Here is a 25,782-nt window from a genome sequence, read left to right on the forward strand (position 1 = left end):
TCAGGCACCGTACTCAGTGCTGGGGATACGACAAACATGAGACAACTCTTTTCTGCCAGTATTGTCACAAATCATACGTTGCTTTTTTTGGTCCTAGTTTCTACCTTACCCTCTGACACTGAAAGTGAATATTCTGATTCAAACTCAGAAGATGATAAAGGGGTGAAACGAGAAGAGGCAGAGAAGATAAGTGAAGTCTTAATGGATCAAAAGAGAATTGCTAAGCACAGATCAGTTTCATCTTCTTCCTGCAAAAAAGTATCAGCTAAAAAAATGAAAAAAGACACAACAGTAAGTGGGGAAACTATTCTGCTTTAAATAGAGATTTTTATATTCTCAAAGATTAAATAAATCCAAAGAATAGTATAGATTTTAGGAGGAGTACCCTTTCTGGGTGGTTTCTTCTATACTCCACTTTTACAATTAAATACTTTATATTTCAAATGGAAGTATTCATAAAAAATACATTTAGGTATCTGTTTAATTAGCTTCAAGTTTTTTTTCATAACGTGTTACTAAATATTGGAATTTTGTTGTTGTTCACTCGTGTTGAGCTCTTTGTGACCCCATTTGGGGTTTTCTTGGCAGAGATACTGGAGGGATTTGCCATTTCCTTCTCCAAGTCATTTTACAGATGAAAAAACTGAGGCAAACAGGGTTAAGTGACTTGCCCAGGGTCATACAGCTAGTAAGTGACTGAGGACAGATTTGAACTCAGGAAGATGAGTCTTCCTGACTTCAGGCCTGGCATTCTACCACTGAGCTGCCCTCCAAAAGCTTAACCAAAAGGTAAATCAATTGCTATAATGAGAAGAATAAAAGAATCCTAACAGTAACCTCTTATATGCTCAGAAAGCTATAAAACTGTACATAACCTTTTGACACAGTAATATTGCTTATTAGGTCTATAACCCAAAGAGATGAAAGAAAAAGGAAAAGGATCCTTATGTACAAACATTTATAGCAGCTCTGTTTGTGGTGGCAAAGAATCAGAAACTGAGGGAATACCTAACAATTATAGAACAACTTAACAAATGGTGTTATGTGTATGTGATAGAATACTATTTTGCTAAGAATAAGAAATGATGAAAGAAATGGTTTTAGAGCAACCTGGGAAGACATGTATGAACTGATGCAAAGTGAAGTGAACAGAACCAGAATAATGTATACAGTAACTGCAATGTTGTGAAGATAATCAACTATGAAAGACTTAGGGATTCTGATCAAACAGTAACCCACCACATTTCGAAAGGACTTTTGATGAAACCTGCTAGCCACTTCTGGATAGAGCATTGAAGGACTCAGAATGAAGCACATTCTCTCTCTCCTCCCCCCTCCCCAATCTTGCTCTTTGTGTGTGTGGGGGGGGTGGGTGGATGAGGAAATATGGCTAATGAAGAAATTTGTTTTGCTTGATTTCACATTTATAATGGATTTTGTATTTCTTGCATTCTCAGTGGGTGGGGGTGGTGGAGAAGTGAAGGGAGAGAATCTGGACCTGAAAATAAAATAAAATTGAATTTTAAAAAAGAAACTCATATAGCTGGCATTTATATAGCACTTTAAGGCTTGTCGAATACTTTATAAATATTATCTCATTTCATCCTCACAGTAATCTTGGGTGGTAGGTACTGTTATCGATCCTATTTACAGATGAGGAAACTGAGGCAGATTAAGATTTTAAGTGTCATGCCCAGGGTTATACAACTGAGAGTTTGAAGCATTTTTTGAACTCAGGTCTTGTACTCTATCCAGTGTGCCATCTAGCTGCCTTTCTATAATGGGTTTCTATAACCCATTAAACATTGAGGCAGCACTTATTTACATTTTTTCAGTAATGCAGTTAAATTGAGCTGATTTAAATCCCAGAAATACTGGATTTGCCAAGCAGAGTTATGGCAGTCAAAGGCCACACTAGCTTAGAATATAAATTGATTTATAAAATCTTTTTAAAATTTTTTTATTTATTTTTAGTTTATAATATTCGTTTCCACAAGTTTTTGAATTCCAAATTTTCTTCCCCCTGCTTTCCCCTCCTTAAGACGTCATGCAGTCTGGTATAGGCTCTACATATACATTCACATTAAATATATCTTCATATTAGTCATGTTGCAAAGAAGAATTATAACCAATGGAATGAACCACGAGAAAGAAGAAACAAAAGAAAACAAAAAAGAGAGAGCAAATAGTGTGCTTCAGTCTGCACTTAGACTCTGCAGTTCTTTCCCTGGATGTGGATAGCATTTTCCATCGTGAGCCTTTTGGAGTTATCTTAGAACCATGAATTGCTAAGAGCCAAGTCTGTCAAAGACAGTCATTGCACAATGTAGCTGTAACTGTGTACAATGTTCTCCTGGTTCTGCTCGTGTAAGTTCAGCATCAGTTCATGTAAGTCTTTCCAGGTTTTTCTGAAGTCCACCTGCTCATTCTTTCTTATAGCACAATAGTTATAAAATCTTAAAAGATAGGATAATGCAAGGATAGGAAAAGGATAATGGAAGATTAAAAGTAGTATTACCTCATAAAACAGTGGAAAGTAATAGAATACAAAATGAGTTTACTTGGCAAGAGGTCTGGCTAAACAAAGTCACAAGGTGTAGCTTTTACCTTAAATGCTTAGAGACAGTCTTTTCTCTTCATTTCAGGATATGTGCACTTGATCATCACTTAGCTCTTTCTATTTGTTCAAATTTATTTACTTTTCCTTCAATGATAGGGTTAAAAAAGTTTTTTTCCCTGTAGACATATCCTCACATTTGCAGGATAAGTTATTCTTGGTGGCAGTTCAGCTTTCTTCACCTTTCAATATTTCATATTACATTATTTGAGGCAGTTTGGTGGTACAGATACAGTAATAGGTTTGGAGTTAGATCTTGAGTTCAAATTTTCCCTTAAACACTTACTAGATGTAGAGCATAGTCATAGTATAAGCAGGTCTTTCATCCTCAGTTTTCTCATCTATAAAAGGATGGATTTGATGTTCTCTGAGGTTTGTTGATATTTTTTCCTTTCTTGCGGTTTATGTACAAGTTCTAAATGATTGGAACTAGAATCCATGGTATGTGATATGTCTCTTAGCTGCTTACGATATTTTTTTCTTTGACTTAGCAGTCCTACATCTTTAGCAATCACGTTTCTCCAATTTTTTCTCTTTTGACTTTGCTGTTATATTGTTGTATCTTCAATTTTTGAGTTTCTTTTTAAAATTTTTGTTTTGTTTTAAAGAATATTTACTGCTGTGCTAAGACTTCCCCAACTTCTCTTCTAGGCTATTTCACTATTTTTCCTTTTTCTCTTTTCCTTCTTTTATTAGGCCTTTTAACTACTCTTGGAGTCCTTATGAAAATTTTATATTTTCTGATGTGATTCTCTTTTTACCCTGGAATTCTCTTTTTTTTTAATTATTACATTCATTTATCTTAAAATCCCATCAAAAATTGTAGATGACAAAGCATACTTCCTTAACATAATCTCAAAATGCAAACTAAAAGAAGAGATAGTATTATTTAAATTGTAAAAATACCAGAAGCTTTTCCAAAAAAAAAAAATGAGAGGTAAAGCAAATATAGCAGTAGAGTTAGACTGTGACCTTGGGCGATTCACCTAACCTTTTTTTTTTTTTTTTAAGTTTACAGCACTCAGTTCCACAAGTTTTTGAGTTCCAAATTTTCTCCCCCTCCCTCTTCTTCTACCCCACCCCCAAGACAGCATGCAGTCTGATATAAGTTCTACATATACCTTCACATTAAACTTATTTTCACAATAGTCAAGTTGTAAAGAAGAATTATAACCAATAGAATGAACCCTGAGAAAGAAGAAACAAAAACAAAAGAGAGAGAGAGCAAATAGTTTGCCTCAATCTGCATTCAGACTCCATAATTTCTCCAGATGTGGACAGCTCTTTCCATCATGAGTCCTTTGGAGGTGTCTTAGAACTTTGCATTACTGAGAGGAGCCATGTCTATCAAAGTTAGTCATCACAGATACCATGTGTCTGTAACCATGTGTAATGATCTCCTGGTTTTGCTCCCCTCAGTATCAGTTCATATAAGTCCAGGTTCTGATGAAATCCATCTGCATCTCATTTCTTATAGCACAATAGTATTCCATTATATTCATATACCACAACTTGTTTAGCCATTCTCCTGTTGATGGGCATCCCCTTGATTTCCAATTCTTTGCCACCATAAAAAGAGCTGCTATAAATCTCTTTGAACATACAGGTCCTTTTCCCACTTGCGTGATCTCTTTGGGATACAGCCCTAGAAGTGGTATTGGTGAGTCAGTGCACATTTTTATAGCCCTTTGGGCATAGTTCCCAATTGTTCTCCAGAATGGCTGGATCAGTTCACAACTCCACCAGTAATGTAACACTGTTCCTATTTTCCTATTTTTCTGCATCTCCAGCATTTGTCATTTTCCTGTTTTGTCACATTAGCCAATCTGACAGGAGAGGTGTGTATACCCTGGAATTCTTTTACCTTATAGTATTTATTCATATTATTTCTTTTGCTTGGTCATTTCTTCATTCTCTACTCTGAAACAAATAGTGTCTAGCCTTTGCTGTTTGGAAATTTTTTTTTAACTTTTAATTTTCTATGGAAGCTGTTTTGCCACAATTTTTCCTTTCTTCTGTGCTGATTATTATTCTTTTACTTAATTTGATGCATTTCTTAATTTTTTGAAATAAGCTACTGGATTTGATTAGTTTTTTTTTATTCATTTTTGGGTTTTAATGAAAAGCTCCTTTGTATTCAGCTCATCTGAACTCTATCCTGCCTTGATTCAAGGGAAAAAAGAATTTATAGGATGATGATGACTAAATCTTCCCCTCCCCCCCAAAAACGTCACCATAGTAACAGCAAAGCCTTAGCTTTTTTGAAGTTTTTTTTTAACTTTTGATTTTCTTTGGGGGCTACCTTGCCACAATTTTTCATTTCTTCCCTGTTGATGATTATTCTTTTACTTAATTTGATGCATTTCTTAATTTTTTTGAAGTGTATGTATAACTGCTAGATTTGATTAGAACCTTTTTGTTTATTTACTTGATGCCTTTTTATTTTTGTCACATTGTTGAATATATCACTGTACCCGTTCACTGTAACCTTTCATTCTGCTATATTGCTGGCAAATGTTATTCTAACATTACCCCTAAAACAGAGACCTATGGGTTTGTTTTATTTTTTGGTAGAAGACTTTTAAAAATTTTGAATTTTCCAACTAAAAATAAGCATGTCCATATATAAAGTAAAACAAGAAAAGAGGATTCTATATTAAATTGCAAATCTCTTACACAGTTTGCTTTTCTTTTAGGTATATGATAAATTCAGCATAATTTTCAAAGCTGTCTTGCCTGTCTGTGTTTCCTTCTGGACATCTTTCTCTTTTCCTCTTATGCATTTAAAAATGCTTTAATGACCCTATTTTCTTTTTCACTTCTTTTTTCCCAACCATATTACTACTCTCCTCTTCCTCCTACCTTGGTTAGCCACCAACACCACCCCCCACTGAAAGAGAAAACCCCGTAACAAATACGCACTGTCAAACAAAGAAAAATTTTCCTGCCTTGGCCATGTCCACAAATGTATGTCTTATTCTGTACCTTGAGTCTGTCACCTCTGTTAAGTAATGGATAGTATGCTTCTTACAAGTCTTCCCAGGTTTTTCTGAAACTTTCCCTTTTGTCATTACTTTTTATGATGAAATAATCCATTATTCATTTTCTATTATTTGTTCAGCTATTCCCCAACTGATGAGCACCCCCTCAGTTTCCAGTTCCTTGCTACCATGAAAATGCCACTTAAATGCTTTTGTTCTTAGAGGTCTTTAACCTCTTTGATCTCTTTCTGGCTCATGTTTTTAAAAGCTTTCCAGTGATATTTTATGGCCACAAATCTTGAAATACTATATATCTGAAGAATCATCTGAAGAATAATGAAAGGCTGTAGGGGTTGTCATCACAGAAGTATATGACCTTTAAAAAGGCTGGGTCAGTCACACAGTGAGAGTGTAGGATAGATAGGTGCTCCACCGGCATCCATGCAGTATCAAGACAGCATAAGAAAAAGACCTCAGCACATGTAGTGGATGGAGCCTCTCTGTACATGAATGAGAGTTATACACAAAGGGCTAGTTGCCATCTGCATTGGTAGAGAAAGAACTGGCTTTGAGCACATAACAATCCGTGGGAGTTTGATTTCATTTATTATAGTCATATTGTGTGTGTGTGTGTGTGTGTGTGTGTGTTCTGCTCTCTTCACTCTGAATCACTTCATATAAACCTTCCCTTATTTCTCTGAATTCTTCCCATTTGTCATTTTTTTTGGTGACACAATAGTATTCCATTAAAACTCTTAGTGACAGTAGTAAAAATGATCCTCAACCTGAAGTGGAGATTGTAAATGTGTTGGTAATCATCTACTACTAATAGAGACAAAATGATTAAGTCTTTTATATTCCTAAGATTTAAGCAGAAAGTTGTGGTTTAGCAGAGAGTGTGGATATTTTTAATTTATAGCCTTTAAAAAATTCTTTCTTGGATAAGAAAAATAATTCCATATGTTTTCAATTTCCTGTTAACATTTTGAATGATGTAGATTAGCCTGAACCCACTGTAAACTGACTGTTCTCTTTATTTTTTCAGACTGACTTAGTAGAAGAATATTTTGAAGCTCACAGCAGTTCAAAAGTTTTAACCTCAGACAGAACATTGCAGAAACTAAAAAGAACTAAAATGGATCAGGTATGTTGCCAGGACCATTCAATTTAACATTTTAAAAATGGATCTATATGGGAGCAGCAAGCCATGGAGGGTGAACAGAATTACATGTAATCAAATTAAGCCTAGATAACTTACCACGAAACACATTTATTGATTCTCACATTCTTTATTGTGTTGCATGGTAATTAGGCATAAGTAGTAAGAAATTTGCAAAAATGACTAAAAAATTATTTTTAGACAGAACAAATTTTAGGGGTTTCTTCCTGCCTTTATTTCTGCGATACCTATGCTCAGCATTGGTATCTATATTTTCCATTATATCTTATACATTTTATTCCCTATTATTCAGCTATACCCATGGATTTTCATAATGTTTCAAAGTCTTTTCCTAGTTTTTATACTCTATCTGAGGAACCCTAGGCCTCTGTTCATATGTCTTCCTACCACATACATAGTTTCTGAAGTTCTCTGGGTATTTCCACTCTTTTCCTCTTTTAAAAGGTGAGTTTTGTTGGTTCTTAAGTTTTGCGTTCAGTTACTCCCTGATTGTCTTGGATATAGGAAGGAAAGAGACTGAAGATCAGTCACATAAGCATTTATCTCCCTGCTGGGGAGAGAGAGATAAAAATGACCTGGTCTGTGCCCTCCCTTTTGAAGGACAACCTTCCACCAAACTACCTACCACGAATGGTCCAAATCTGGTAAAGCTTCAGGTTTTACTTAGGAGTTCACATAATATGATTTTAGGAACAAAGAAGAGCCTCTTATCATTCCAAATTTTTTTCTCCATTTGTTTTAAAATGCCTGAAATTTCTTTAGATGGGTTTATTCCATTCAAAGCTTTTTATTCCTTGGTTAGAAATAAGAGGCTTATAATCCAAATGCCTTAGAGTCTAAATAGACTTCTTGAATGAAATTCACTCATACTAAAAGGTAACCAGCAAATGAACTGAAAGTAACCTTTGTCAGAGGCTTTCCTGTTACGGGAAGCTTTCGCAACAGAAAGGCTGTGCTTGGTGTACCATGGTGTCAGGAACACACATGAGATGTCACTTAACCTTTTGGAGCTTTAGTTTCCTAATCACCCAGACAAATGTTCTCCAAGATCCCTCTCAGCTCAAAAAATAAGAAACAGAAGGACTGAGGCTAGGAAAGAAAATTGATCTTGTTAGTCTTCAGTTATATGGTATCTGGTGTACAAGAAGGTATTTTTGTTGGATGTGGCCTCACAAATGCAGCCTAGTGATAATCTTGGGTTCAAAAAAAAATTTAACTATTAAAGAAGACCTTTTAGAGGTATCAGAGTATACTTGAAAAGATGGTAGTGGCACACATCAGTCAATCAGTAATCATTTATTAAGGACCTACTATGTGCTAGGCACTGTGATAAGCACTAAGGAATGTAAAAAGAGGCAAAAGATAGGCCTTCCCTCAAGGAGCTTATAGTGTAAGTGGTGAGACAACACAGAAACCAATAGATAAAAAGCAAGCTATATACAGAATAATTAGGAAACAGTTAATAGAGGGAAGGCACAAGGATTAAAAGGGCTTGGGGAAGGCTTCCTGTAAAAGATGGGGATTTTAGTTGGGACTTGAAGTGAGGGGAGCCGGTAGGTAGAGTTGAGGAAGAAAAGCATTCCAGGTGTGGGGACCAGCCAGAGAAAATGCCTAGAACTGAGAGATGTCTCTCAGGCTTATGGAACAGCCAGAAGCCTGCTGTCACTGGATCTAAGAGTCTGTATTAGGCAGTAAGGTATAAGAAGACTGGAAAGGTAGGAAAGGCTAGGTTGTAACAGGCTTTGAATGCCAAACAGTGTTTTGTTTTTGATCCTGGAGGCAAGAGGGAACCACTGGAATTTATTGAATAGAGGGTCACATGGTTGGATCTATTTAGTGCTTCTTAAACTGTGGGTTGTGTCCTTATATGGGGTCGAGACCCACAGTTTATGAAGCGCTGAAAGGGTCTTGAGTGGAAAAAGTTTAAGTAGCTCTAATTTAGATAGATCACTTTGGTGGCTGAATGGTTTTGAGTGAGAAGAAACTTGAGGCAGGCAGATTCACCACAGGATATTGCAATAATCCAAGTGTGAGGTGATGAGGGCCTGTATCAGGATGTTGGCAATGTCAGAGGAGAGGAAGGGGAATGTTGGAGAGATGTTGAAAAGGTAAAAATGACAGGCCTTTGCAACAACTTGGGTATGGAGAGGGGGAGAGAGTGAAGAACCCAGGATGACACCTAGGTTGTGAGCCTGAGGGACTAGGAGGATGGTGTTGCCCTCTATAGTAATAGAGATAGAGGTAGGAGGGGGATAGTATTTAGGGGGAAAGGTAATGAGTTCCATTCTTAACATAATGAGTTTAGGACAGGGGTGGGGAACCTTTGGTGTGAAGCCCACAGGTGGCCCTCTAGGTCCTCAAGGACTGAATCCAAACTTCACAGAACAAATCCCCTTCATAAAAGGATTTGTTCTGTAAAACTTGGCACTCAATCAAAAGGCCAAACCCTAGGACCTAGAAGGACACATGTGGCCTTGAGGCCACAAGTTCCCCACCCATGGTTTAGGATGTCTACTGGACATCCAGTTCAAGATACCTGAAAGGTAGTTGGAGATTTGAGACTGGAGGTTAGCAGAGACATTGGGGCAGGATAGTGGTGGTTTCATAACTTTTTGCCAGGATTCTCATGGATGAGATTTGGCTGCGGAATGGCTAGCTTCACCTGCTTTTGATCATAGAATTATAGCTGGAAGGGACCTTAGACACTATCTAATCCAACTCTTTCATTTTACATGTGAGGAAATTAAGGCCCAAGGTAGGTAAGGTGACTTGCCCAAGGTCACACAGGTCATGGCTGTCAGATACAGTTTAGTCTCCTTTTTTAAACAGTGCTCTTTCCAATTTACCACACTGCCAGAACAGTTGAGTTTCTTCAAGGTAGGGGAGGTAGGATGGATTTCCTTACTGTAATGAAATACAGGTCCAGACCTCCCCTTTCAATAATTTCTCTCCCCACCTCCCAAAATAAGTGAAATTTGTTTAGAAATGATAGGACTAAGGGATTTCTTTGAATTACTTATATTAGACGGTTGACTTAAGTTTTTATATATTTTTCCAAACCCTCTAGGTTTTTAATAGTCTTTTTCAAAGTTAGTTTGTGTCCCTAGGGCAAGCATTTTTATCACTTGTTTACAGTAATGAGCTTTTACTGTAACTCGGACAGAAATTCCTTGCAGTATTGTCTCTTCCTGGCAAATTCATATATAGACAACTGTGAAGTGTTTATTTTAGAAAAGAAATTATTTTAAGGGATCCTCAAGCAATTCAGAAGCAAGGTGTTCCTCATCATTAACATGCTAATTGCAAAATGTCCTTTTATGAAACCAAGTCACCTGTGAATGTTTAAGTATGAAAATCTCTTACCTTTGTTTTCACTTGATATATGTAAACCCAGGGTTAATTTTCTTTTATTACCTTTTAGCAAACTTTGCACAACCTGTTGAGCAAGTTTTCTCCTTCCTTTTCTGCTGAGTTAAAACAATTAAACGAACAGCACGAACAGCTATTTCACAAGTGGATGTTACAATTACAGTAAGTATGATGCTTTAAGATGCTTATGGGAATAATTGAATTTGTGCTTGTACAGTGTTTCTTACTTTAGAGCAATTTTATGCATTATTTTGTTTTATGCATAAACCATGTGTATTGTAAATAACCACACAAAATGTATACAAAACAGCTCTTGTCCCTGTTTAATAAGTGGAAAGACTGAAGCACCTGAGGGGCAGAGGAGTGCAGTGGAGAAAGCATTGGCTCTGGAGTCAGAGGTCCCCAGTTCAAATCCCACTTCTGCTGCTTTGTACTGTGGGCAAATCACTTTCTTTCCTCGGGCTTCAGTGTCCTCATCTGTACAGTGAGAGTGTTGGACTAGGTGATTTCTCATATCCCTGACTTCTCTATATCTGTGATCTGGTAAAGTGATACAGATGGCCCAATGTCACATGGGAAGGTATGTAATGACATAGGGTGCAAATGTTATTATGGTTAAATCTTGAGTCCCTACTGCTATAAGATAGTTTTTATTTTTTCCCCACCCTCTTAAAATTTTTCTTGGTCTGGGCCTTAATATTAACTGAGCTCTGGTTCTGTGACTGTGGAATTGACCATCCTTTGAAGCTCTCTGAAACCTACTTCTCCAACTCTCAGTGTGGCCTATCAAAATCTGGCCTGTCTTCAATCCTTTCAGGATCAGTTCCTCTCAACCACTGTTTAGGGCCTGTGGAAGTCTATCCTTTCCCTGGGAAGTACTGAATATTTTCTTTCTGGGCTTACTCCCTTGGGAATTTTTGTCTTATACCACCTCACCCCACTCTGGATGGTTGTAGTCTTTGGCCCTTTTGAAAGTTGTTTACCTTCTTGCCTTGTCTGGTTCTATTTTCTCAGTTCCCAGAAGCAGGTTCTATTGTGGCATCTTTTGATATAGTACTAGAATGGTCTTTTTTTTTTTTTTTTTGGTACCTATTGCTGCAGAACGCAAGACCTGTCCGGAGTTTCTTGAGTGTGGGCTTCCATTGTTACCCCCAACCCCTGGACAAGTTTCACCTGCTTTAGTGGGCCTACTCCAACTCCTTACTTTTGGGTTAACTAAAGTATTAGACAAATATTAGGGCCAGTAAAATCTGGACACCTCTAGTTCTCTACTAGACATGCAATCATTTTGCCTTCACAAACCATTGTTAGCCTGCCTTCCTTGGCTTTTCCTCCTCTCCTTGTTCCCTTACCCCATCTCCTGAGGGGTGATTTCTCCAAACCTATATGTCGTTATTATAATTACAAATTAGAATTGTTGCTCAAATTACTATGTCAGCATGTGTTCACTTTCCATTAATTGGTCAGGACTATTTCCCCATAGTGCCTCCTATGTGTTAGTGTTCTTAATGCTCTTCTCAGACATGCCATTGTTTTAGAGTCATCCATAACTTATTTGCCTTTGTATCAATTGCTTTTCATACCTTTTAAATCTGAGAGTTTGTTGATGAGCTCTCTGTCCAGCCATACTAGCCTCATAGACACTACTGATTTTTTTATTGTCAGAATCAGTTTTAGCTTTGATCTTAGCCCTTGGACTAGCTTCATGGGCATTAGCAAGTCCAAGGATTCTCAGTAGTGAAAAAGAAAAGACGAGACTGTTGGTTCAGAAATTCATCAGCTTGCTAGAAAGATGAATCCCTGATCAAAAGCCCTCTTGCGAGGAGTGGAGACCGCTAATGGGACGGCTTTACTGCTCTTTACTGGTGAGGGCTTTAATGCCTTTGGGTTCAGAAAATGGAAAAGCTCCAGAAAGTAGGAATGTACCAAAAAGTCTGAAGTCATCAAACAACAGAAAAAAGTGAGAATAGGAAGTTGGAAGCCTAAGTTTCAAATTGTACTGTACTCATCATTCTCTGTGGTGGTGTGCATGGTCTGACAGAGAAAATCATCAACAAAGTAAATCCAGAATTTATCGTTGATTTTGCTTTTAATAGAGACAGGTGGGTGGAGGGTCTCTATCACAACATACTTATTCTACTTCTTGGGTTACTTCGTATTCTGCAGCCAGAACTTGTCATTCAGTTCCTTCAGCTGACCTACTAGCTACAGTGTATCATCACTATATTGCCATGTTTTATCTTCCCTTTGTTCCTCACCCAAATATTCTCCACCATATGTCCCTCTTTAGGTGTGTGGACTTGCACACAAGTGAGTAATTTTTATTATACAGTGCTTTCCTGTCTCTTATTCTGTCCAGTCTATTCTTTTTGTTCTCAACAGGATATACTCACTAATTATAGTCATGAATCACACCTTGCCACATGTCACTGATACCTATTTGCTTATATTTACTCACTTTTTTTCATTATTATCCATAGTCCAAACAATTATGTATAGACATACAAACCAGCAAATATTTCTGTCTGCTTTTATGTACTTTGTCTCTTGTGATCACTGAGCACCTCTAAGTGCTATTTTTATATTATACTTGTTGGCCTTTGCAATTTATATTCAGCTTAGTAGGTAAATTTTGTTGCTTTTCTCGCTCTAGTCATACCTTTTGCACTCTATAACTGATAATCTGGTTTTTAGAAGCTGATTCTGGGCTTTTTTCAAATTTGTCCTTCCTTTAAAAAGTTTAAAGCCTACCTAATTAGATTAGCTAGTCTGCAGACAGATGCATAGTTCCTTACTTTCCTTATATGTACTCAGCCAAGAGCCCTTTATTTGTGTGTTTATATGGTCCAGAAAACTAAATCTCAGTCTCTAACATATTGTTAGCCAGTTTGTTTATGTTCGATGTCTTACTTTATTTTCTAATGTTTTCAACAAATATTTTACTTCATATTCTAATGTTTTCAACTTAGGAAGAGAGGAAAATCCTTCCTGTGTTCCTAAGTCCTTTAGTCTCTTACCCGTGACCTTATAAGCTTTTAGAGTTAGAGGCATAATGTGGAATTCTTGCACCTGGGACAAATTCAGTTTGGAATGGAGTAGGATGCACAGGATAGTCCAGCAAGTGAAGTTGGACCATCAGAGGAAGTGGTTCTGAGGGTTAGCCACAACCAGGAAAAAATGAACTCCTTTCCCCTTCCTCTTGGGTTCCGGAAATCGCTGTAACAAATTCACTCATCTAATGATAGTTATGAATGTATGACTGAAAAAGTATTTATTAAGTACTCGCCATATGCCTGGCACTGTGCTAAACTCCAGGGATAAAAATACAAAAGTGAGACAGTCTTTGCCCTCAAAGAGCTTTTTAATTCTAATATTCTAATGAGGGAGGCAACATATGTAGGTGATTAGTGTCTAGGAAGGTCCATGGTGAATGGAGTCAGAAGGCAGTTCATTGCTACATAAAACTTTCCAAGTTCAATGGTGATTACCCTTTTCAGAGCAAAAGGAAGAAAATTGTACATGGGGAAGTGGAGAAGGAAGCCTATGGGTGTATTTCCCAGGCACATGGCAAGATACCTAGGGTGGATGGATGAATGGGATGTGAAGCATGGTCTGTTGTGGGTTAGGTGAGTTTGCATTTATTCATTTACCAATCTGGACTGTTTGCCCCTAGGTAGGAACTTCCAGAGCTGAGTGAACTAACTTCCTCATGCAGGAAAACTGTTGGTATCTACAAAAAGGTGCTGTTTCAGGCAAGGAGAAAGGGGTCTCTAGCAAGGCAGGTTTCAAGGTGCCTGGCATAAATTACTGGATGGGGATGAGTTAGGAGTCTAAATATTTTTTGTTTTCATGTAAATTTTCAGTAGTGGGTAACAGTCCTCATTTTTGACAAGTCTTAAGGGGCTTTCCCGCATATCCTGACCTTTTCTAGAAGACAGCATTCCTGATTGTACATATTGGATGTCTCTTCTTCAGTAGGATGTCAGGTTATGAGGGCTGGGTTTTTTTGTCTTTGTATTTTAATGCCTGGTATAGTGCCTTGGACGGAGTAGGCGCTTAATAATTGTTGGATTGAATTTGGACTATATGCCACAGGATCATAAGATCATAGATTTAGAGCTCAAAGAGGCCATGTGGTCAACCCTATTCTACTTACTCCCTTACCCCCTACATTTCACAGTTGGGGAACCTGAGGCTCAGAGAGGTCCCAGAAGTAGTTGGTGTTAGAGCTTAGTCCTGGTCCAAACCCTAACCCTGACTCCAGGTCTAGCACCTTTTCCACAAGACCGCATTCTTCCCCTCCTCGCTCAATATGCTGTCTCTTGGTGTCCAGAAAATCCTCTTTTCCTTCCTTGAATTAAGGATGTTCACATGTAGAACCATGCAGACAAATAATGGGGTAAGTAAAGATAATCATTGGGCTTCTAATAGGAATTGCATTCTGCCTGTGGAGTTGTCTTCTCTGTTATTAGCTTTAACTCTTCTTTTCTTGGTGGCCATTTGTGACTGTAGTTCATAAATTGTTCAGCCTCCTTTTGAATCTGTTTTATCATACTTTCAGTACCACTTATTTGATTAACTTTATTTTTTCATTTACTTACTGTATTACTTTTATTTTGCTCTAAACTTCACATGATTAAGTTTTAATGGTTTTCTCCTTTTCCTACTATTTTAAGATAAATTGAAGAAAATTTATATTCGTTTGTGGTATTCACGATTTTATAGATTTTCATTACATCCTTTCTTTCATTACATCTTACATCTTAAAATATATTTAATATTGATTGCTTTTAAACAATTCCCATTCTAGCTTGCTTCTAGAAGACAATGTGAGAGTAGAAATCCCCTTGATATCCTTTATAAAGATTGAAAGAAATCTTCATTCATGTCTTAGCCATTTCTTCTTTGTCCATGAGTGTACCTTTTTCTTCAGTCATCATGAGTAGGATTTAATGGTCTGTTACAATGGTGCCCAGTTTCATCTAAGCACCTACTGGTATAGCTATATGCTTCATCTTTTTTATTCATTTCATATTGGGGCTTTACCATCACAGTAGCAGAAAAAATCAGAAGCCCTGGTTGGCACCCTTGAATATACAGCAGTAGGAACCTATACACGTGTACACGCGTGCACACACACACACACACACACACACACACTCTCTCTCTCTCTCTCTCTCTCTCTCTCTCTCTCTCTCTCTCTCTCTCCTTCTCCCTCTCCCTCTCCCTCCCTCCCTCCCTCTCCCGTGCTGGCGCTCTCTCTCTCTCTCTCTCTCTCTCTCTCATTTAGGACTGGTTCCTACATCAAAAGCTGATTTGTTAAGCCCTAATTAAGAGTTCCCATTGTTTTTCTAACTGGCTTGCTCTCTAGTGTATTCAAAGAATCTCTTTTGCTCTTAGAGTCCTTTAACAGCTACATTTCGTTCTTCTGTGGTCATACCTTGCTTTAAAAATATATGTTCAGTAGAATTGAACAAAATCTGTTATTTTGTGGACATATAAGGAAAATGCTTTGTAAATCTTAAAAAGTACTCTGGAGATTGTTCTCAATTTGGTTACTTTCCATTTTTTAAAGAAAAGCAGCTCTTTGCTGATCTTTTTGACTCTCCCTTTTCCGGGGAGGCAGGGCATAGCCTTGTGTAACTCTTCTGTATATTTATATTCTATTTTGCATTATGTTTTTGTATGTCCTGTTTCCTTTTCTGTATTGTAATTCTTTAAGAGCAGGGATTGTAGCATAGCTATCTCTTTATGCAACCCCTTGCACAGTAATTTTCATGAAGTAGTTGCTTTAAAGGTATTTGTTAAATTAAGTGCCCAAACTTCTTCCTATCCTTTCTGTAAAGTTTGTAGCTTGAATCACTGTAGCCTTTTGATTATTTTCTCATTTACCAGCTCTCTTAGCATTCTTTGCTGCCATATATTTCAATTCACAAATTTTCTCATTCAGACCTATAGCCTTGGCATAGAAGCATTGATATGATCTGGATTGATTTCAAAAACCAAACAAACAAACCAACTCTTCTCATACCTATTTGTCTGGTTCAATGATTCAGCTTCTCTTTATGCTTTTTTGATGTTTATATGTCTAAAAATTATATATCCCTGGCTTTACCTGCCCTGAAAAGTCTGTGCCCCAGAGGGGTATCCTTAGTGAAAGAGAATGTAGATACCTTTTGTGGGGTTGTTGGAGAAAGGATGCCTGGGTGCATATTCTCAAAGGAGAAGTATTGTCTTTGAAGCATCACAACTGACAAAAGCAGTGTTCCACTGTATGCTCCATTGACATATCTTACTGTTGTGATCATAGAAATCTGTTTTGGTTCTAATTCTAAACTGAAACTGAGGGTGCTACTGTATTGAATTATCAGATCTCAAGAGAAATTAGTTGATTGAGAAACTGGAACTAGGGGGTGCTGGACTGTAATTTCACAAATGTTTTTTCCTATAGCCTAGGGTTCAACATTGTGCTTTATGGACTGGGCTCTAAGAAAGAATTACTAGAGAAATTTCGTGCCTCCATGCTGCAAGATTCAGTTCATGTTGTCATCAATGGGTTTTTTCCTGGTATTACTGTAAAATCAGTAAGTGTATCAAATATATTGAAAGCATAAGAAAAAATAATTTGTTTAATTCTTTAGTTTCATATTTTAATATAATTAATTTAGAGAGGTTTCTTTGGACTTTTTAATGTTTCTGAAATGTTACAGTTATCTGTATACTCTGTGAATTTGTCTTCTCAAAACAATGCTTAAAGACTGTTCCTCAAATACATTTCTGTTACTAATTTTGCATCTGTGTGGTATCACATTCCTAGGCCTGGAAATTGGGGATCCAGCATTACCAGCTCATAATGTTGCTTCATTTTCACACTTGCCAGCCTGAACCCCTGCAAGTGCCATCTGCTGGGTTTCTTTGCCACCACTTTCCCTAAATTTCTTGGGTTTCCTTATACTAGGCTTCTGTGGTGAGAATGCCACAGAATTTCACTTTTACCCGGTCCCTAAAAACAGTATAGAAACTTCTTGGGTGTTTTAAAAGAGGGTTAAGTACAAAGGACTACAGGAGAGATATGACATTGAAGACTACATAAAAGGGCAAGAAAGACTCACAAATTGTAAAGGGAATAATTTCATCCTCTTTCTAAGCAACTGGGAAATACTTTTCTTATTTTCTCCTTTCCTAATCTCTCAACTGGTCTTGATCTTAATGTTAGTTTATGTCTAGTTACTTTTTAATAATTTGGTGGGTCAGGAAGCTATACCTCAATCCCTCAAAAATCTCTGTCTAGCCCTAGATTATAGGTATGGAAGTATAGGTTCCAGTTCCAATCATTCTTGCAATACCTCACCCAAGACCTGCCAACAATAGATTTGGTAAAGTCACTGCCCACCCTCACTGTAAGTCCCAGAAAGACTTTCCTCACTTAACTTTTGTACTGGTGTCAATGATCCTTCCTTGGGACTGGGGAAGAGAGAATTTCTTCATCCATTGTTTCATTGACATTGTACTAGCTAGATCTTTATTGCTATTTGAATTATCTTTTGCCTAAAGCAGGCCTAACTTGATGAGTTGTAAATTGGTCCCACACCAGACCCTTCTTCACTTTGATTCCTCGGATGTGCATAGCATGGCTACTGCAGGAGTAGTTTCTGCTCCCAGACTAGTAATCACCCTGTGCTCCCTTGCATCTCTTCCCTCACTCCCCTAACTCTAGCCAGTTGGTACTGACTGTCTTTCTGTATTCTCAGTTCAGGTCTCTAATCACTTATTTATTCCAAGGTGCTAAGTTTTGGTCCCTTCCCCTAAGGATTAAATTCTGGAGGCTACATTTTTTTTTACCTTTTTTAAAAGCCAGAACCACAAAGACATTGTTATATTTAACATTTTTTTTCATATCTCTTAATGATCTTTGGCCCTAGTACTTTAAGAATGCAGCCAGCCCTGAATTTATACTGGAAGACCTGACCTAAAGATCTATAATTGGAGCCCTTTCAATGATTAATACTCTAACATCTTCCAAGCTTGCTAGGGTTTTCCCTGGGGTCATCTGGAAGTGAGTTGTTTATAGTTCTCGTTTACATGTCTTCAGTTCCCTTGTAAGCAGCTAAGACATGGAACAAATTAATTCCTCACCGTGAAGAATGTGGAAATAACTGTACTCAAGGCTGTATATAGACAAAGAAATTTTACCTGTAGTAGGCCTTCAGCTTTGCTCCAGACATGTAATCTTACCTTAGGGTTGAGGGCCCCTACCCTCAGTGGGAAGAAAGAACCCTGGTTCACTAGGGAGTTGACTCTTCTGCCTTGGATGTACATAGTTCACATGATTCACAGTACAAGATGAAGGGCAAGATCCCAGTTGCTTCTCTACATCATGGCTCCATGTGTCTAGTTGCTTATCCCTTCCACCTCCCTTAAGTCTTGGCTTGGTCCATCAACCTGGCTTGTGCTATTGCTGATGGTTTTTGTTGCTTCAGCTGCCATTCTGGCTCCAGAATTCTTTGATACTTCACTGCTGCTTTTGCTACTTCATGGAAGCCTCCATCACTTCACTCTCCTTTCCTCTTATGGAGAGATAATCAGGGTCAATATGTCTTTGCACTAGATAACACTTTCCTAGCTCATTTATTAGTCAGACCCATAGCCCCATTCACCCAACACAAAGGAACCCTTGAAGCCTGACTTTTCTGACTCAGCCTATCAGCCATGCCCCTCACTCATTTACTTCTTTCTTTTTCCTTAGGCTTCTGGCAGCATTCCTCTGACCCAACATCTTTTGTTAAGTCTTTTTGAAGTTAAGGAGCATATACTTGCACCAGTTTTCATTTGACTTTTTGATTCCTGTTATTCCTTCTTTCCTAACAACTGAAAGCCATACATACTACCCTGAGATGTCGAGAAACCGCAAAAAAGCACTGGAAACACTTGAGGGGTCTATGACAAAAGCTGATATCAGTCCTGTGAGGCCAAGGCCTTGTATCTTTGCCCTCATATTGTAATGTTTGCAAGATGTCATGGAGTAAATAAATGCTAGTTTCTGTATTTGCAAGTTTTTCTAGTGTTTGCAGAATACATTTTCTTCCTTTTTTCTCTTTAGCAAAAAGTACTCTCTCAGTATTCCTATCCTTTAATTCCCTAGTGTTCATTTCTTCATTATACAGCAAGGTAGGGTAGTGGGTAAAGTGCCGGACTTAGGTCAGTATTTGAGTTCAAATCTGGCCTTAGACACTTGATAGCTGTGTGAACCTGGGCAAGTCATTTAACCTCTCTCAGCCTCAGTTTACTCATCTGCAAAATGAAGATAGTAATAATGTCACCTACCTCACAGGGTTGTTGTGAGGGTCAGATGAGATAATGTATATTAGACACTTTGAAAACTTAAAGCATCATCATCATCGTCATCATTCTGTCCTGTCTCTTTTTAGCAGCGTTTTGTTCAGAAAATTTTATAGTAAGGTAGTCTTCAAGCCCAACACAGTTTTCAAATGTACAGTTGTGAGTGTTGCTAACATATTTGGGAGGGGGACATCTAAGCCTGTTATTTTTATTACCTATTTTCGTTACTTAGTAAGATCTAATACAAATCTCAATGTTCTACTTTCTTTTACAGATTCTGAATTCTATAACAGAAGAAATCCTTGATCATATGGGAACTTTCCGAAGTGTGCTAGATCAGCTGGACTGGATAATCAACAAATTTAAAGAAGGTAACATAGTATCTATGTAACTTCAAGTGGAATTGAATGGGCATTTTCACTTCTTCTCATGGAACTAGATGTAATTTTTGTGTGCTGTATAATAATGGCTTACTTTATTTTAAAAATGGAAGCTTCTCCTCGTTCTTTAGGCATATTATTTGGAATTAACTTTTGGTCCTTGAGCAAGCTGTATGCTCAGGCCTCTTACCTTTTCAAGAAATTTAAAGATATTTTTATTTCTTGCTGTGAGCTAGAAAGGGTATGTTACATCTGTTATGTAGCAAGCACTGTGCTAGGCCCTATGCCTAGCTCACGTTCTGTTAAAGAAGACAACATACATATACATATATATATATATTTATGTATGTGTGTGTGTATGTATTTATATGTATACACACACACACACACTCACACACACTAAATACAAGATAATTTTTGGAGTAGAAATATTAATAGTTAGGGCAGGGGGAAGAATTGGGTAAGGTTTCATGTAGAAGGTGGTGCCTGACCTGAGCTTTGAGTAGGGCTTTTAGGAGGTAATGCATTCAGACCTCCATAAAGACATTGAAAATAGAAGATGGAGTGTCATGTATGAGGAACAGTAAGAAAGCCAGCTTGGCTGAACCGTAGATGAAGGAAATATTCAGTGAGGTTTGCAGTGTAATTTGGGGATAGGTTGTAAAGGGCTTTAATGTCCGGTAGAAGACTTTGTATTTAATCCTTGAGCAAATGTGGAGCCACTAAAGTTTATTGTATGTGTATATATTTTATATGTATGTATGTTGTGTGTGTGTATATATGTGTATATAATTTATATTTATGCTGTATGTATTTTATATGTAGTTTTCTCCTCCATTAGGACATGAGCTTATCACAAGTAGAAATTGTTTTCATTCTTTTTATTTGTGTCCCTATTGCACAGTATGTGGCATATAGCAGGAGCTTAGTAAATACTGAGTGAATGATTGATTGAGAGGGGAGGAGACACTTTGGACTGGGAGACCAGTTGGGAGTCTACCATAACAGTACAGGTGAAAAGCAGTGGCCCTATGAAGGGAGAGAAGGGGTCAAATGTGTAAAAAAAAAAATGTTGTGGGCATAGAATTGATAAGACAAAATTGATTGAATTTGTGGTTGAGGAAGAATGAGTGGTTGAAGATGATAAGGCTATGAACTTTGGTGACTGGAAGGATAATGATATCTTTTGTTTTTATATCACCTACATTTCCTCCAGTATCCCTCCCTATTCCCAGAGTTCCAGCCCTTAAGACGAAGACTGTTTTGTTTTGGCACAAGTTATGCCTGGTCCAGAACACCTACTCTATTCTTCTTACATATGATTATCAATAGTTTGTGAACTAAACCCTGTCTCTACTTCCAGTATTTACAATAGATGCCTTCACTCGCTACCTTTCAGAAGTTATTAACATCATTCTCCTTTTTTTCATTTTCTTTTTTAAAAATTCAAATAAAGGGGCAGCTAGGTGGCACAGTAAGTAGAGCACTGGCTCTGGAGTCAGGAGGACCTGAGTTCAAATTCAGTCTCACACACTTGACACGTGTACTAGCTGTGTGACCTTGGGCAAGTCACTTAACCCCAATTGCCCTGCCAAAAAGCAAAAATAAAATAAAATAAAATAAAACAAACCTTTCATACCCATTGGAAAACAAGAGAGGATTTCACATAAAATTGCAACCCTCTCTTGTGTAGAGCTTGCTTTAATTTGCTTTTCTCTAAATAATAGTGATTTGGAGCATTTTTTCCATATAGTTGTTTGTAACTTGGATCTGTTCCTTTGAAAGTTGTCTGTTCCCATCCTTTGAAGTTGCCTTATATAGACACAGAGAAGTTATAAGGAGGTCTAAGTTTGAGAAAGGGAAAGATAAAATGAGTTCATTTTTGGTCACATTGTATTTGAGATGTCTATGGGATATCCAATTTGAAATTTCTAGTAAGCAGTTCAGTAATGATATAGATCTAGGAATCATCTACATTGATAATTAAACCTATGAGAACTGATAAAGTTACAGAGAACGTGTAGAGAGAAAAGATAGCTTAGGGCAGAAACTTGGATGCATGTGTGTATGTTTGTATGCTTTGGTTAACAAAAATGGAATTTGTACTATAATAGCTTGTATAGAATACTGTCATTTACTTTGGTTATCTAATAGGCTTGCATGTTGATAAAAATTCTACAATAACTGATGAAGAGGGATCGTTTTATCAGCACTTGGAGTGTTTTGTATCATTTAGCAATCTCTCTACAGAAAGGAAAAAGGGAACATACTTTCTTGCTACTCCTTTGATATCGTCCATATGAGTCCAAATGTGAAACCTGAAATGAAATTACTTGTTTTGTCAGCTGTCATTCACTTCTTAAATTAAAAAAAAAAACTTTTAAAATTCTTACTTGGATTGGTCATAGAAGATCCTTAGTAAATATTTAAGAGTATTATGTTAAATGAAAAAAACAAAAGGATTTCTTGCTACTTAGTGTTCAAAAGTACTCTTCTTTGGGCTCATTAAATGTCTTGATTATAAACCAAACACCTTATTTACTTTGGCCTCTCTGCGTTTGATACTCTTTGTTATTCTCTTCTTAAACTTCCCATCTTTTCGATGTTTGTGATACTACTTTCTTGATTTTTCTCTCACCTCTCATATTTCTGCTGTGTGTTTTTTAGTGCTTCTCTTTTCTCTCATTCCCTAACTGGAAATTTCCCAAATTGCAGTACTATATGTCACTGTCTTTTGCCTCTGTGAATGAGAAAAGTCCTATTATATAGAGAGAGGGAGTCAGAGACAGAGACCCAGCCTTGGAATCGGGAAATCTAAGTCCAGTTCCTGCCTCTGACATATACTGGCTTTATGATCTTGGGCAAGTCATTAACTTCTACCCCAGACTAAGGTTCTGAGAAGGTGCCAATCTTCACTATAGAAGCGGATCCTCCCTAGGAGCTCCCAACACTGGTGAAGTCACAGGTCCATTCCAAAAAGAAACTTTCTTGAATCTAACCTTTTGTTTCCATCGTTACCATCCTGATCATCATGTCATTATTAGAGACCATGTGAAGGAGTAGGTCCAGTGCTACACTTGGAGTTAGGAAATATGGGTTCATATTTCTCCCTCCAGTACTTTAGGAACCTTGACATCAGGGGTAAATAATACCTGTAGTAAATATCAGTATTGTGTACATATGTATTTTCCCCTGTGTTTGGACTGTTACAACTGTTCTCCTACAGCACTTCCTCAATGAACCTGGGCTTTCCTCTGAAAAATATTTGTTGAATTTCTTTTCCTTTTAGATTCTTCTTTGGAACTCTTCCTCCTTATCCATAATCTGGACAGCCAGATGTTGAGAGGAGACAAAAGCCAGCAAATTCTTGGACAGTTATCATCTTTGCCTAAGATTTACCTCATAGCTTCTATTGATCACATCAATGCTCCCCTCAGTAAGTTTAACATTATTGCTGTTCTTACTAAAGATATCAGCTTGTAAAAAAAATTTTTTTTTACAACATTAGTCATAAAACTTGTTCAGCTCTACAGTGTAAATTGAAGAACACAACTTTCCAGAAGGATGTCTTGGTTTCCTTAATATATGATGATTTGGAACATTAGGAATGCTATTAACATTTTGAACATTTTGTTTTCTGGTTTGAGTTTAGAAGTTTGTGTCATGACAATAAAATTTGGGGGTTATTTATTATTATTTAAATAAGAACATTTGTAGCACACTCAAGCTTAATCTTATATTTCAAATACAAATATTTAATTGTTCTGCTAATACAAAAGGTGCTATTGATTTAGACTTTAATAGGAAGAAAAATGTGTAGATTTCTCAAAGTTGTTCTTTCCCCTCCAAATCGTAGAATATTTTGAGTTGGGAGGGATCTTGGCAGCCAGCCCATACCCAACAAGTGGGCACTCTTCCCCTGCTTAAAGATTCCCTCTGTTTGCTGGGTTGGGGCAAGGTCTTGAATATCCAGTTAGGGGTGTTTTCTTTTTGTAACCAGGGACCACTGTATGAAGATAATTTTTCATTTATTTTTTAATATTCTGTAGTGTGGGATCATTCAAAACAGAGCCTTTATAATTGGCTCTGGTATGAAACTACTACATATAGACCTTATACTGAAGAAACGTCCTATGAGAACTCTCTGCTTGTCCAGCAGTGTGGAACATTAGCTCTTAGCTCCCTTACACATGTTTTCCGCAGTCTTACTCCAAATGCAAGGTAAGAAATAAAAGAAATAAAAGAAAAAAAACTAGAATTTTCTTGCACTTCATGAATTTATACAGAGGCTCCACAGACGTTTTAAAATCATTTTGCATTTAAAAAAATACTAGGTAAAATTATCCCCTTCAGCAACTTATAGTAGTGACCTTGTTTGTTTTTTTTTTTTTTCCTTATGGGGTTGAGAAAATGAAGTAAAGACAAAGTAGGAAAGAATAAATAGTACTGGTGGCTCATGAAGTCATTTTGTGGGGATTCTTCTTATCAGCTGACATCTTTGACTCTTCCATCCAGCCCTAATATCTAATCAATTCCCATGTCCTTTTGATTCTAACTCCCCAATAACTTATGTTTTGTCCCCTCCTTTCTTTTCCTACATTTATTTTGCAGCTGAATTATTAGGTAACCCTTCTAATAGTTCTTTCTGCCTTCAGTCTCTCTCCTTCCTAATTCATCCCTGCCACTTCCCGAATATCACAGAATCAGATATGAAAGAGACCTCAAAAATCATACCTGCGTCAGGCATTCCTTCTAAAATATCCCCAGTAAATAGTCACCAAGTCTTTCCTTGAAAACAGGACCCATTACCTCCCGCTGCATTCCATTCCATTTTTTCGATGGCTCTCAATTTTTCCTTCATCAGGCCTGAATCTGTACCTTTGGAATGTTCACCAAATGCCTATAAATCTGCCCCTCTGAGGAAAAGCAGAACAAATCTCATCTCTTGAAGTATCCAAGAATAACTATCAACATCCTTCTTCTATACCCAAGGCATCTTTTTCCCATGTAGAAAATCTCAGGTCTCTTTGAATGTTATGCTCACATGCTCGAGGCTTTAATTCCACCACTCTTGTAGTCATAGTCCTCTGGACATGCTTCAACTTGTCACTGAGCTTCCTAAATTCAGACCATTGTTATAGCTTGTCAAGGTCTTTTTAGATACTGACTTTTTCATCTAGCATCTTAACTATTCCAGGTTTATGTGACCTGCCAAACTGATAACTATTCCGTCTATTCCTTTACCTAAGTCATTGAGTTAATGTTGAATTTCAGACTGAGTCTGGATTTTACTTATCAAGGAAATCAAATTCTCTCTTAATATCACTCCATTTATCTTGGGTTTTGACTCTGTCTTTATTACTTTCTATCTAGTCTAAAGATCATTCTTGTTGGATGAGAAAATAGAATCAAAATAGGAATCCATTGGATAATTTAGGGCTTGTTCCTTTTGCCCATTATCATAATCCACTTGGAGTGAATGGGATCCATTTTTTTTTTCCAGTGACAGAGGGCAGGTGACTGGAGAAAACTTGGGGGGGGGCACACTGGGGCTGGGGCTAGGGGGTGGGCAAGGCTTAGAGAGATGGAAAGAGACTTGGAACTAGGCTGGGGATGCAGGACTGTGGCCAAGGACTTGAGGGCATCAGCAGGTAGGACTTGCCAGGCTGGGGGCAGCTTATGACTCCCACGGGCCCTGCCTCCCACATTTTTTTTGTTCGTCTGTTTTTGAGTAGTGGTTCTGTCCCTTCAGTGATCTTTCTTTTGTCCCTGACAGAGTAAAATCAAGACTCCTTAGCCTGGCTCTAGCTGACATTTGAGGCCATATGTCACTACACCCTGATATGCCTGACACTTCACTATTCCATGAATACACATACTTCTTGTCTCTTCCGTTGCTTATTTTGTTTTCTACGG

The 25,782-nt window shown here is 37.5% G+C and overlaps 1 protein-coding gene across 1 annotated transcript in view; it reads left to right on the forward strand.

The window, feature by feature from the left end:
• ORC2 (origin recognition complex subunit 2) overlaps nucleotides 1-25,782 on the forward strand; it is a 52,955-nt gene that overhangs the window by 23,837 nt on the left and 3,336 nt on the right. The window contains exons 8-14 of the mRNA XM_036758220.1: nucleotides 98-291; nucleotides 6,644-6,742; nucleotides 10,200-10,309; nucleotides 16,599-16,731; nucleotides 19,761-19,857; nucleotides 23,156-23,302; nucleotides 23,916-24,087. Coding sequence (XP_036614115.1) covers nucleotides 98-291; nucleotides 6,644-6,742; nucleotides 10,200-10,309; nucleotides 16,599-16,731; nucleotides 19,761-19,857; nucleotides 23,156-23,302; nucleotides 23,916-24,087 — 952 coding nt within the window. The remainder of the gene's footprint in view (nucleotides 1-97; nucleotides 292-6,643; nucleotides 6,743-10,199; nucleotides 10,310-16,598; nucleotides 16,732-19,760; nucleotides 19,858-23,155; nucleotides 23,303-23,915; nucleotides 24,088-25,782) is intronic.

This window comes from Trichosurus vulpecula, chromosome 4 (genome assembly GCF_011100635.1).
Source record: "Trichosurus vulpecula isolate mTriVul1 chromosome 4, mTriVul1.pri, whole genome shotgun sequence".
Taxonomy (NCBI): Eukaryota; Metazoa; Chordata; class Mammalia; order Diprotodontia; family Phalangeridae; genus Trichosurus; species Trichosurus vulpecula.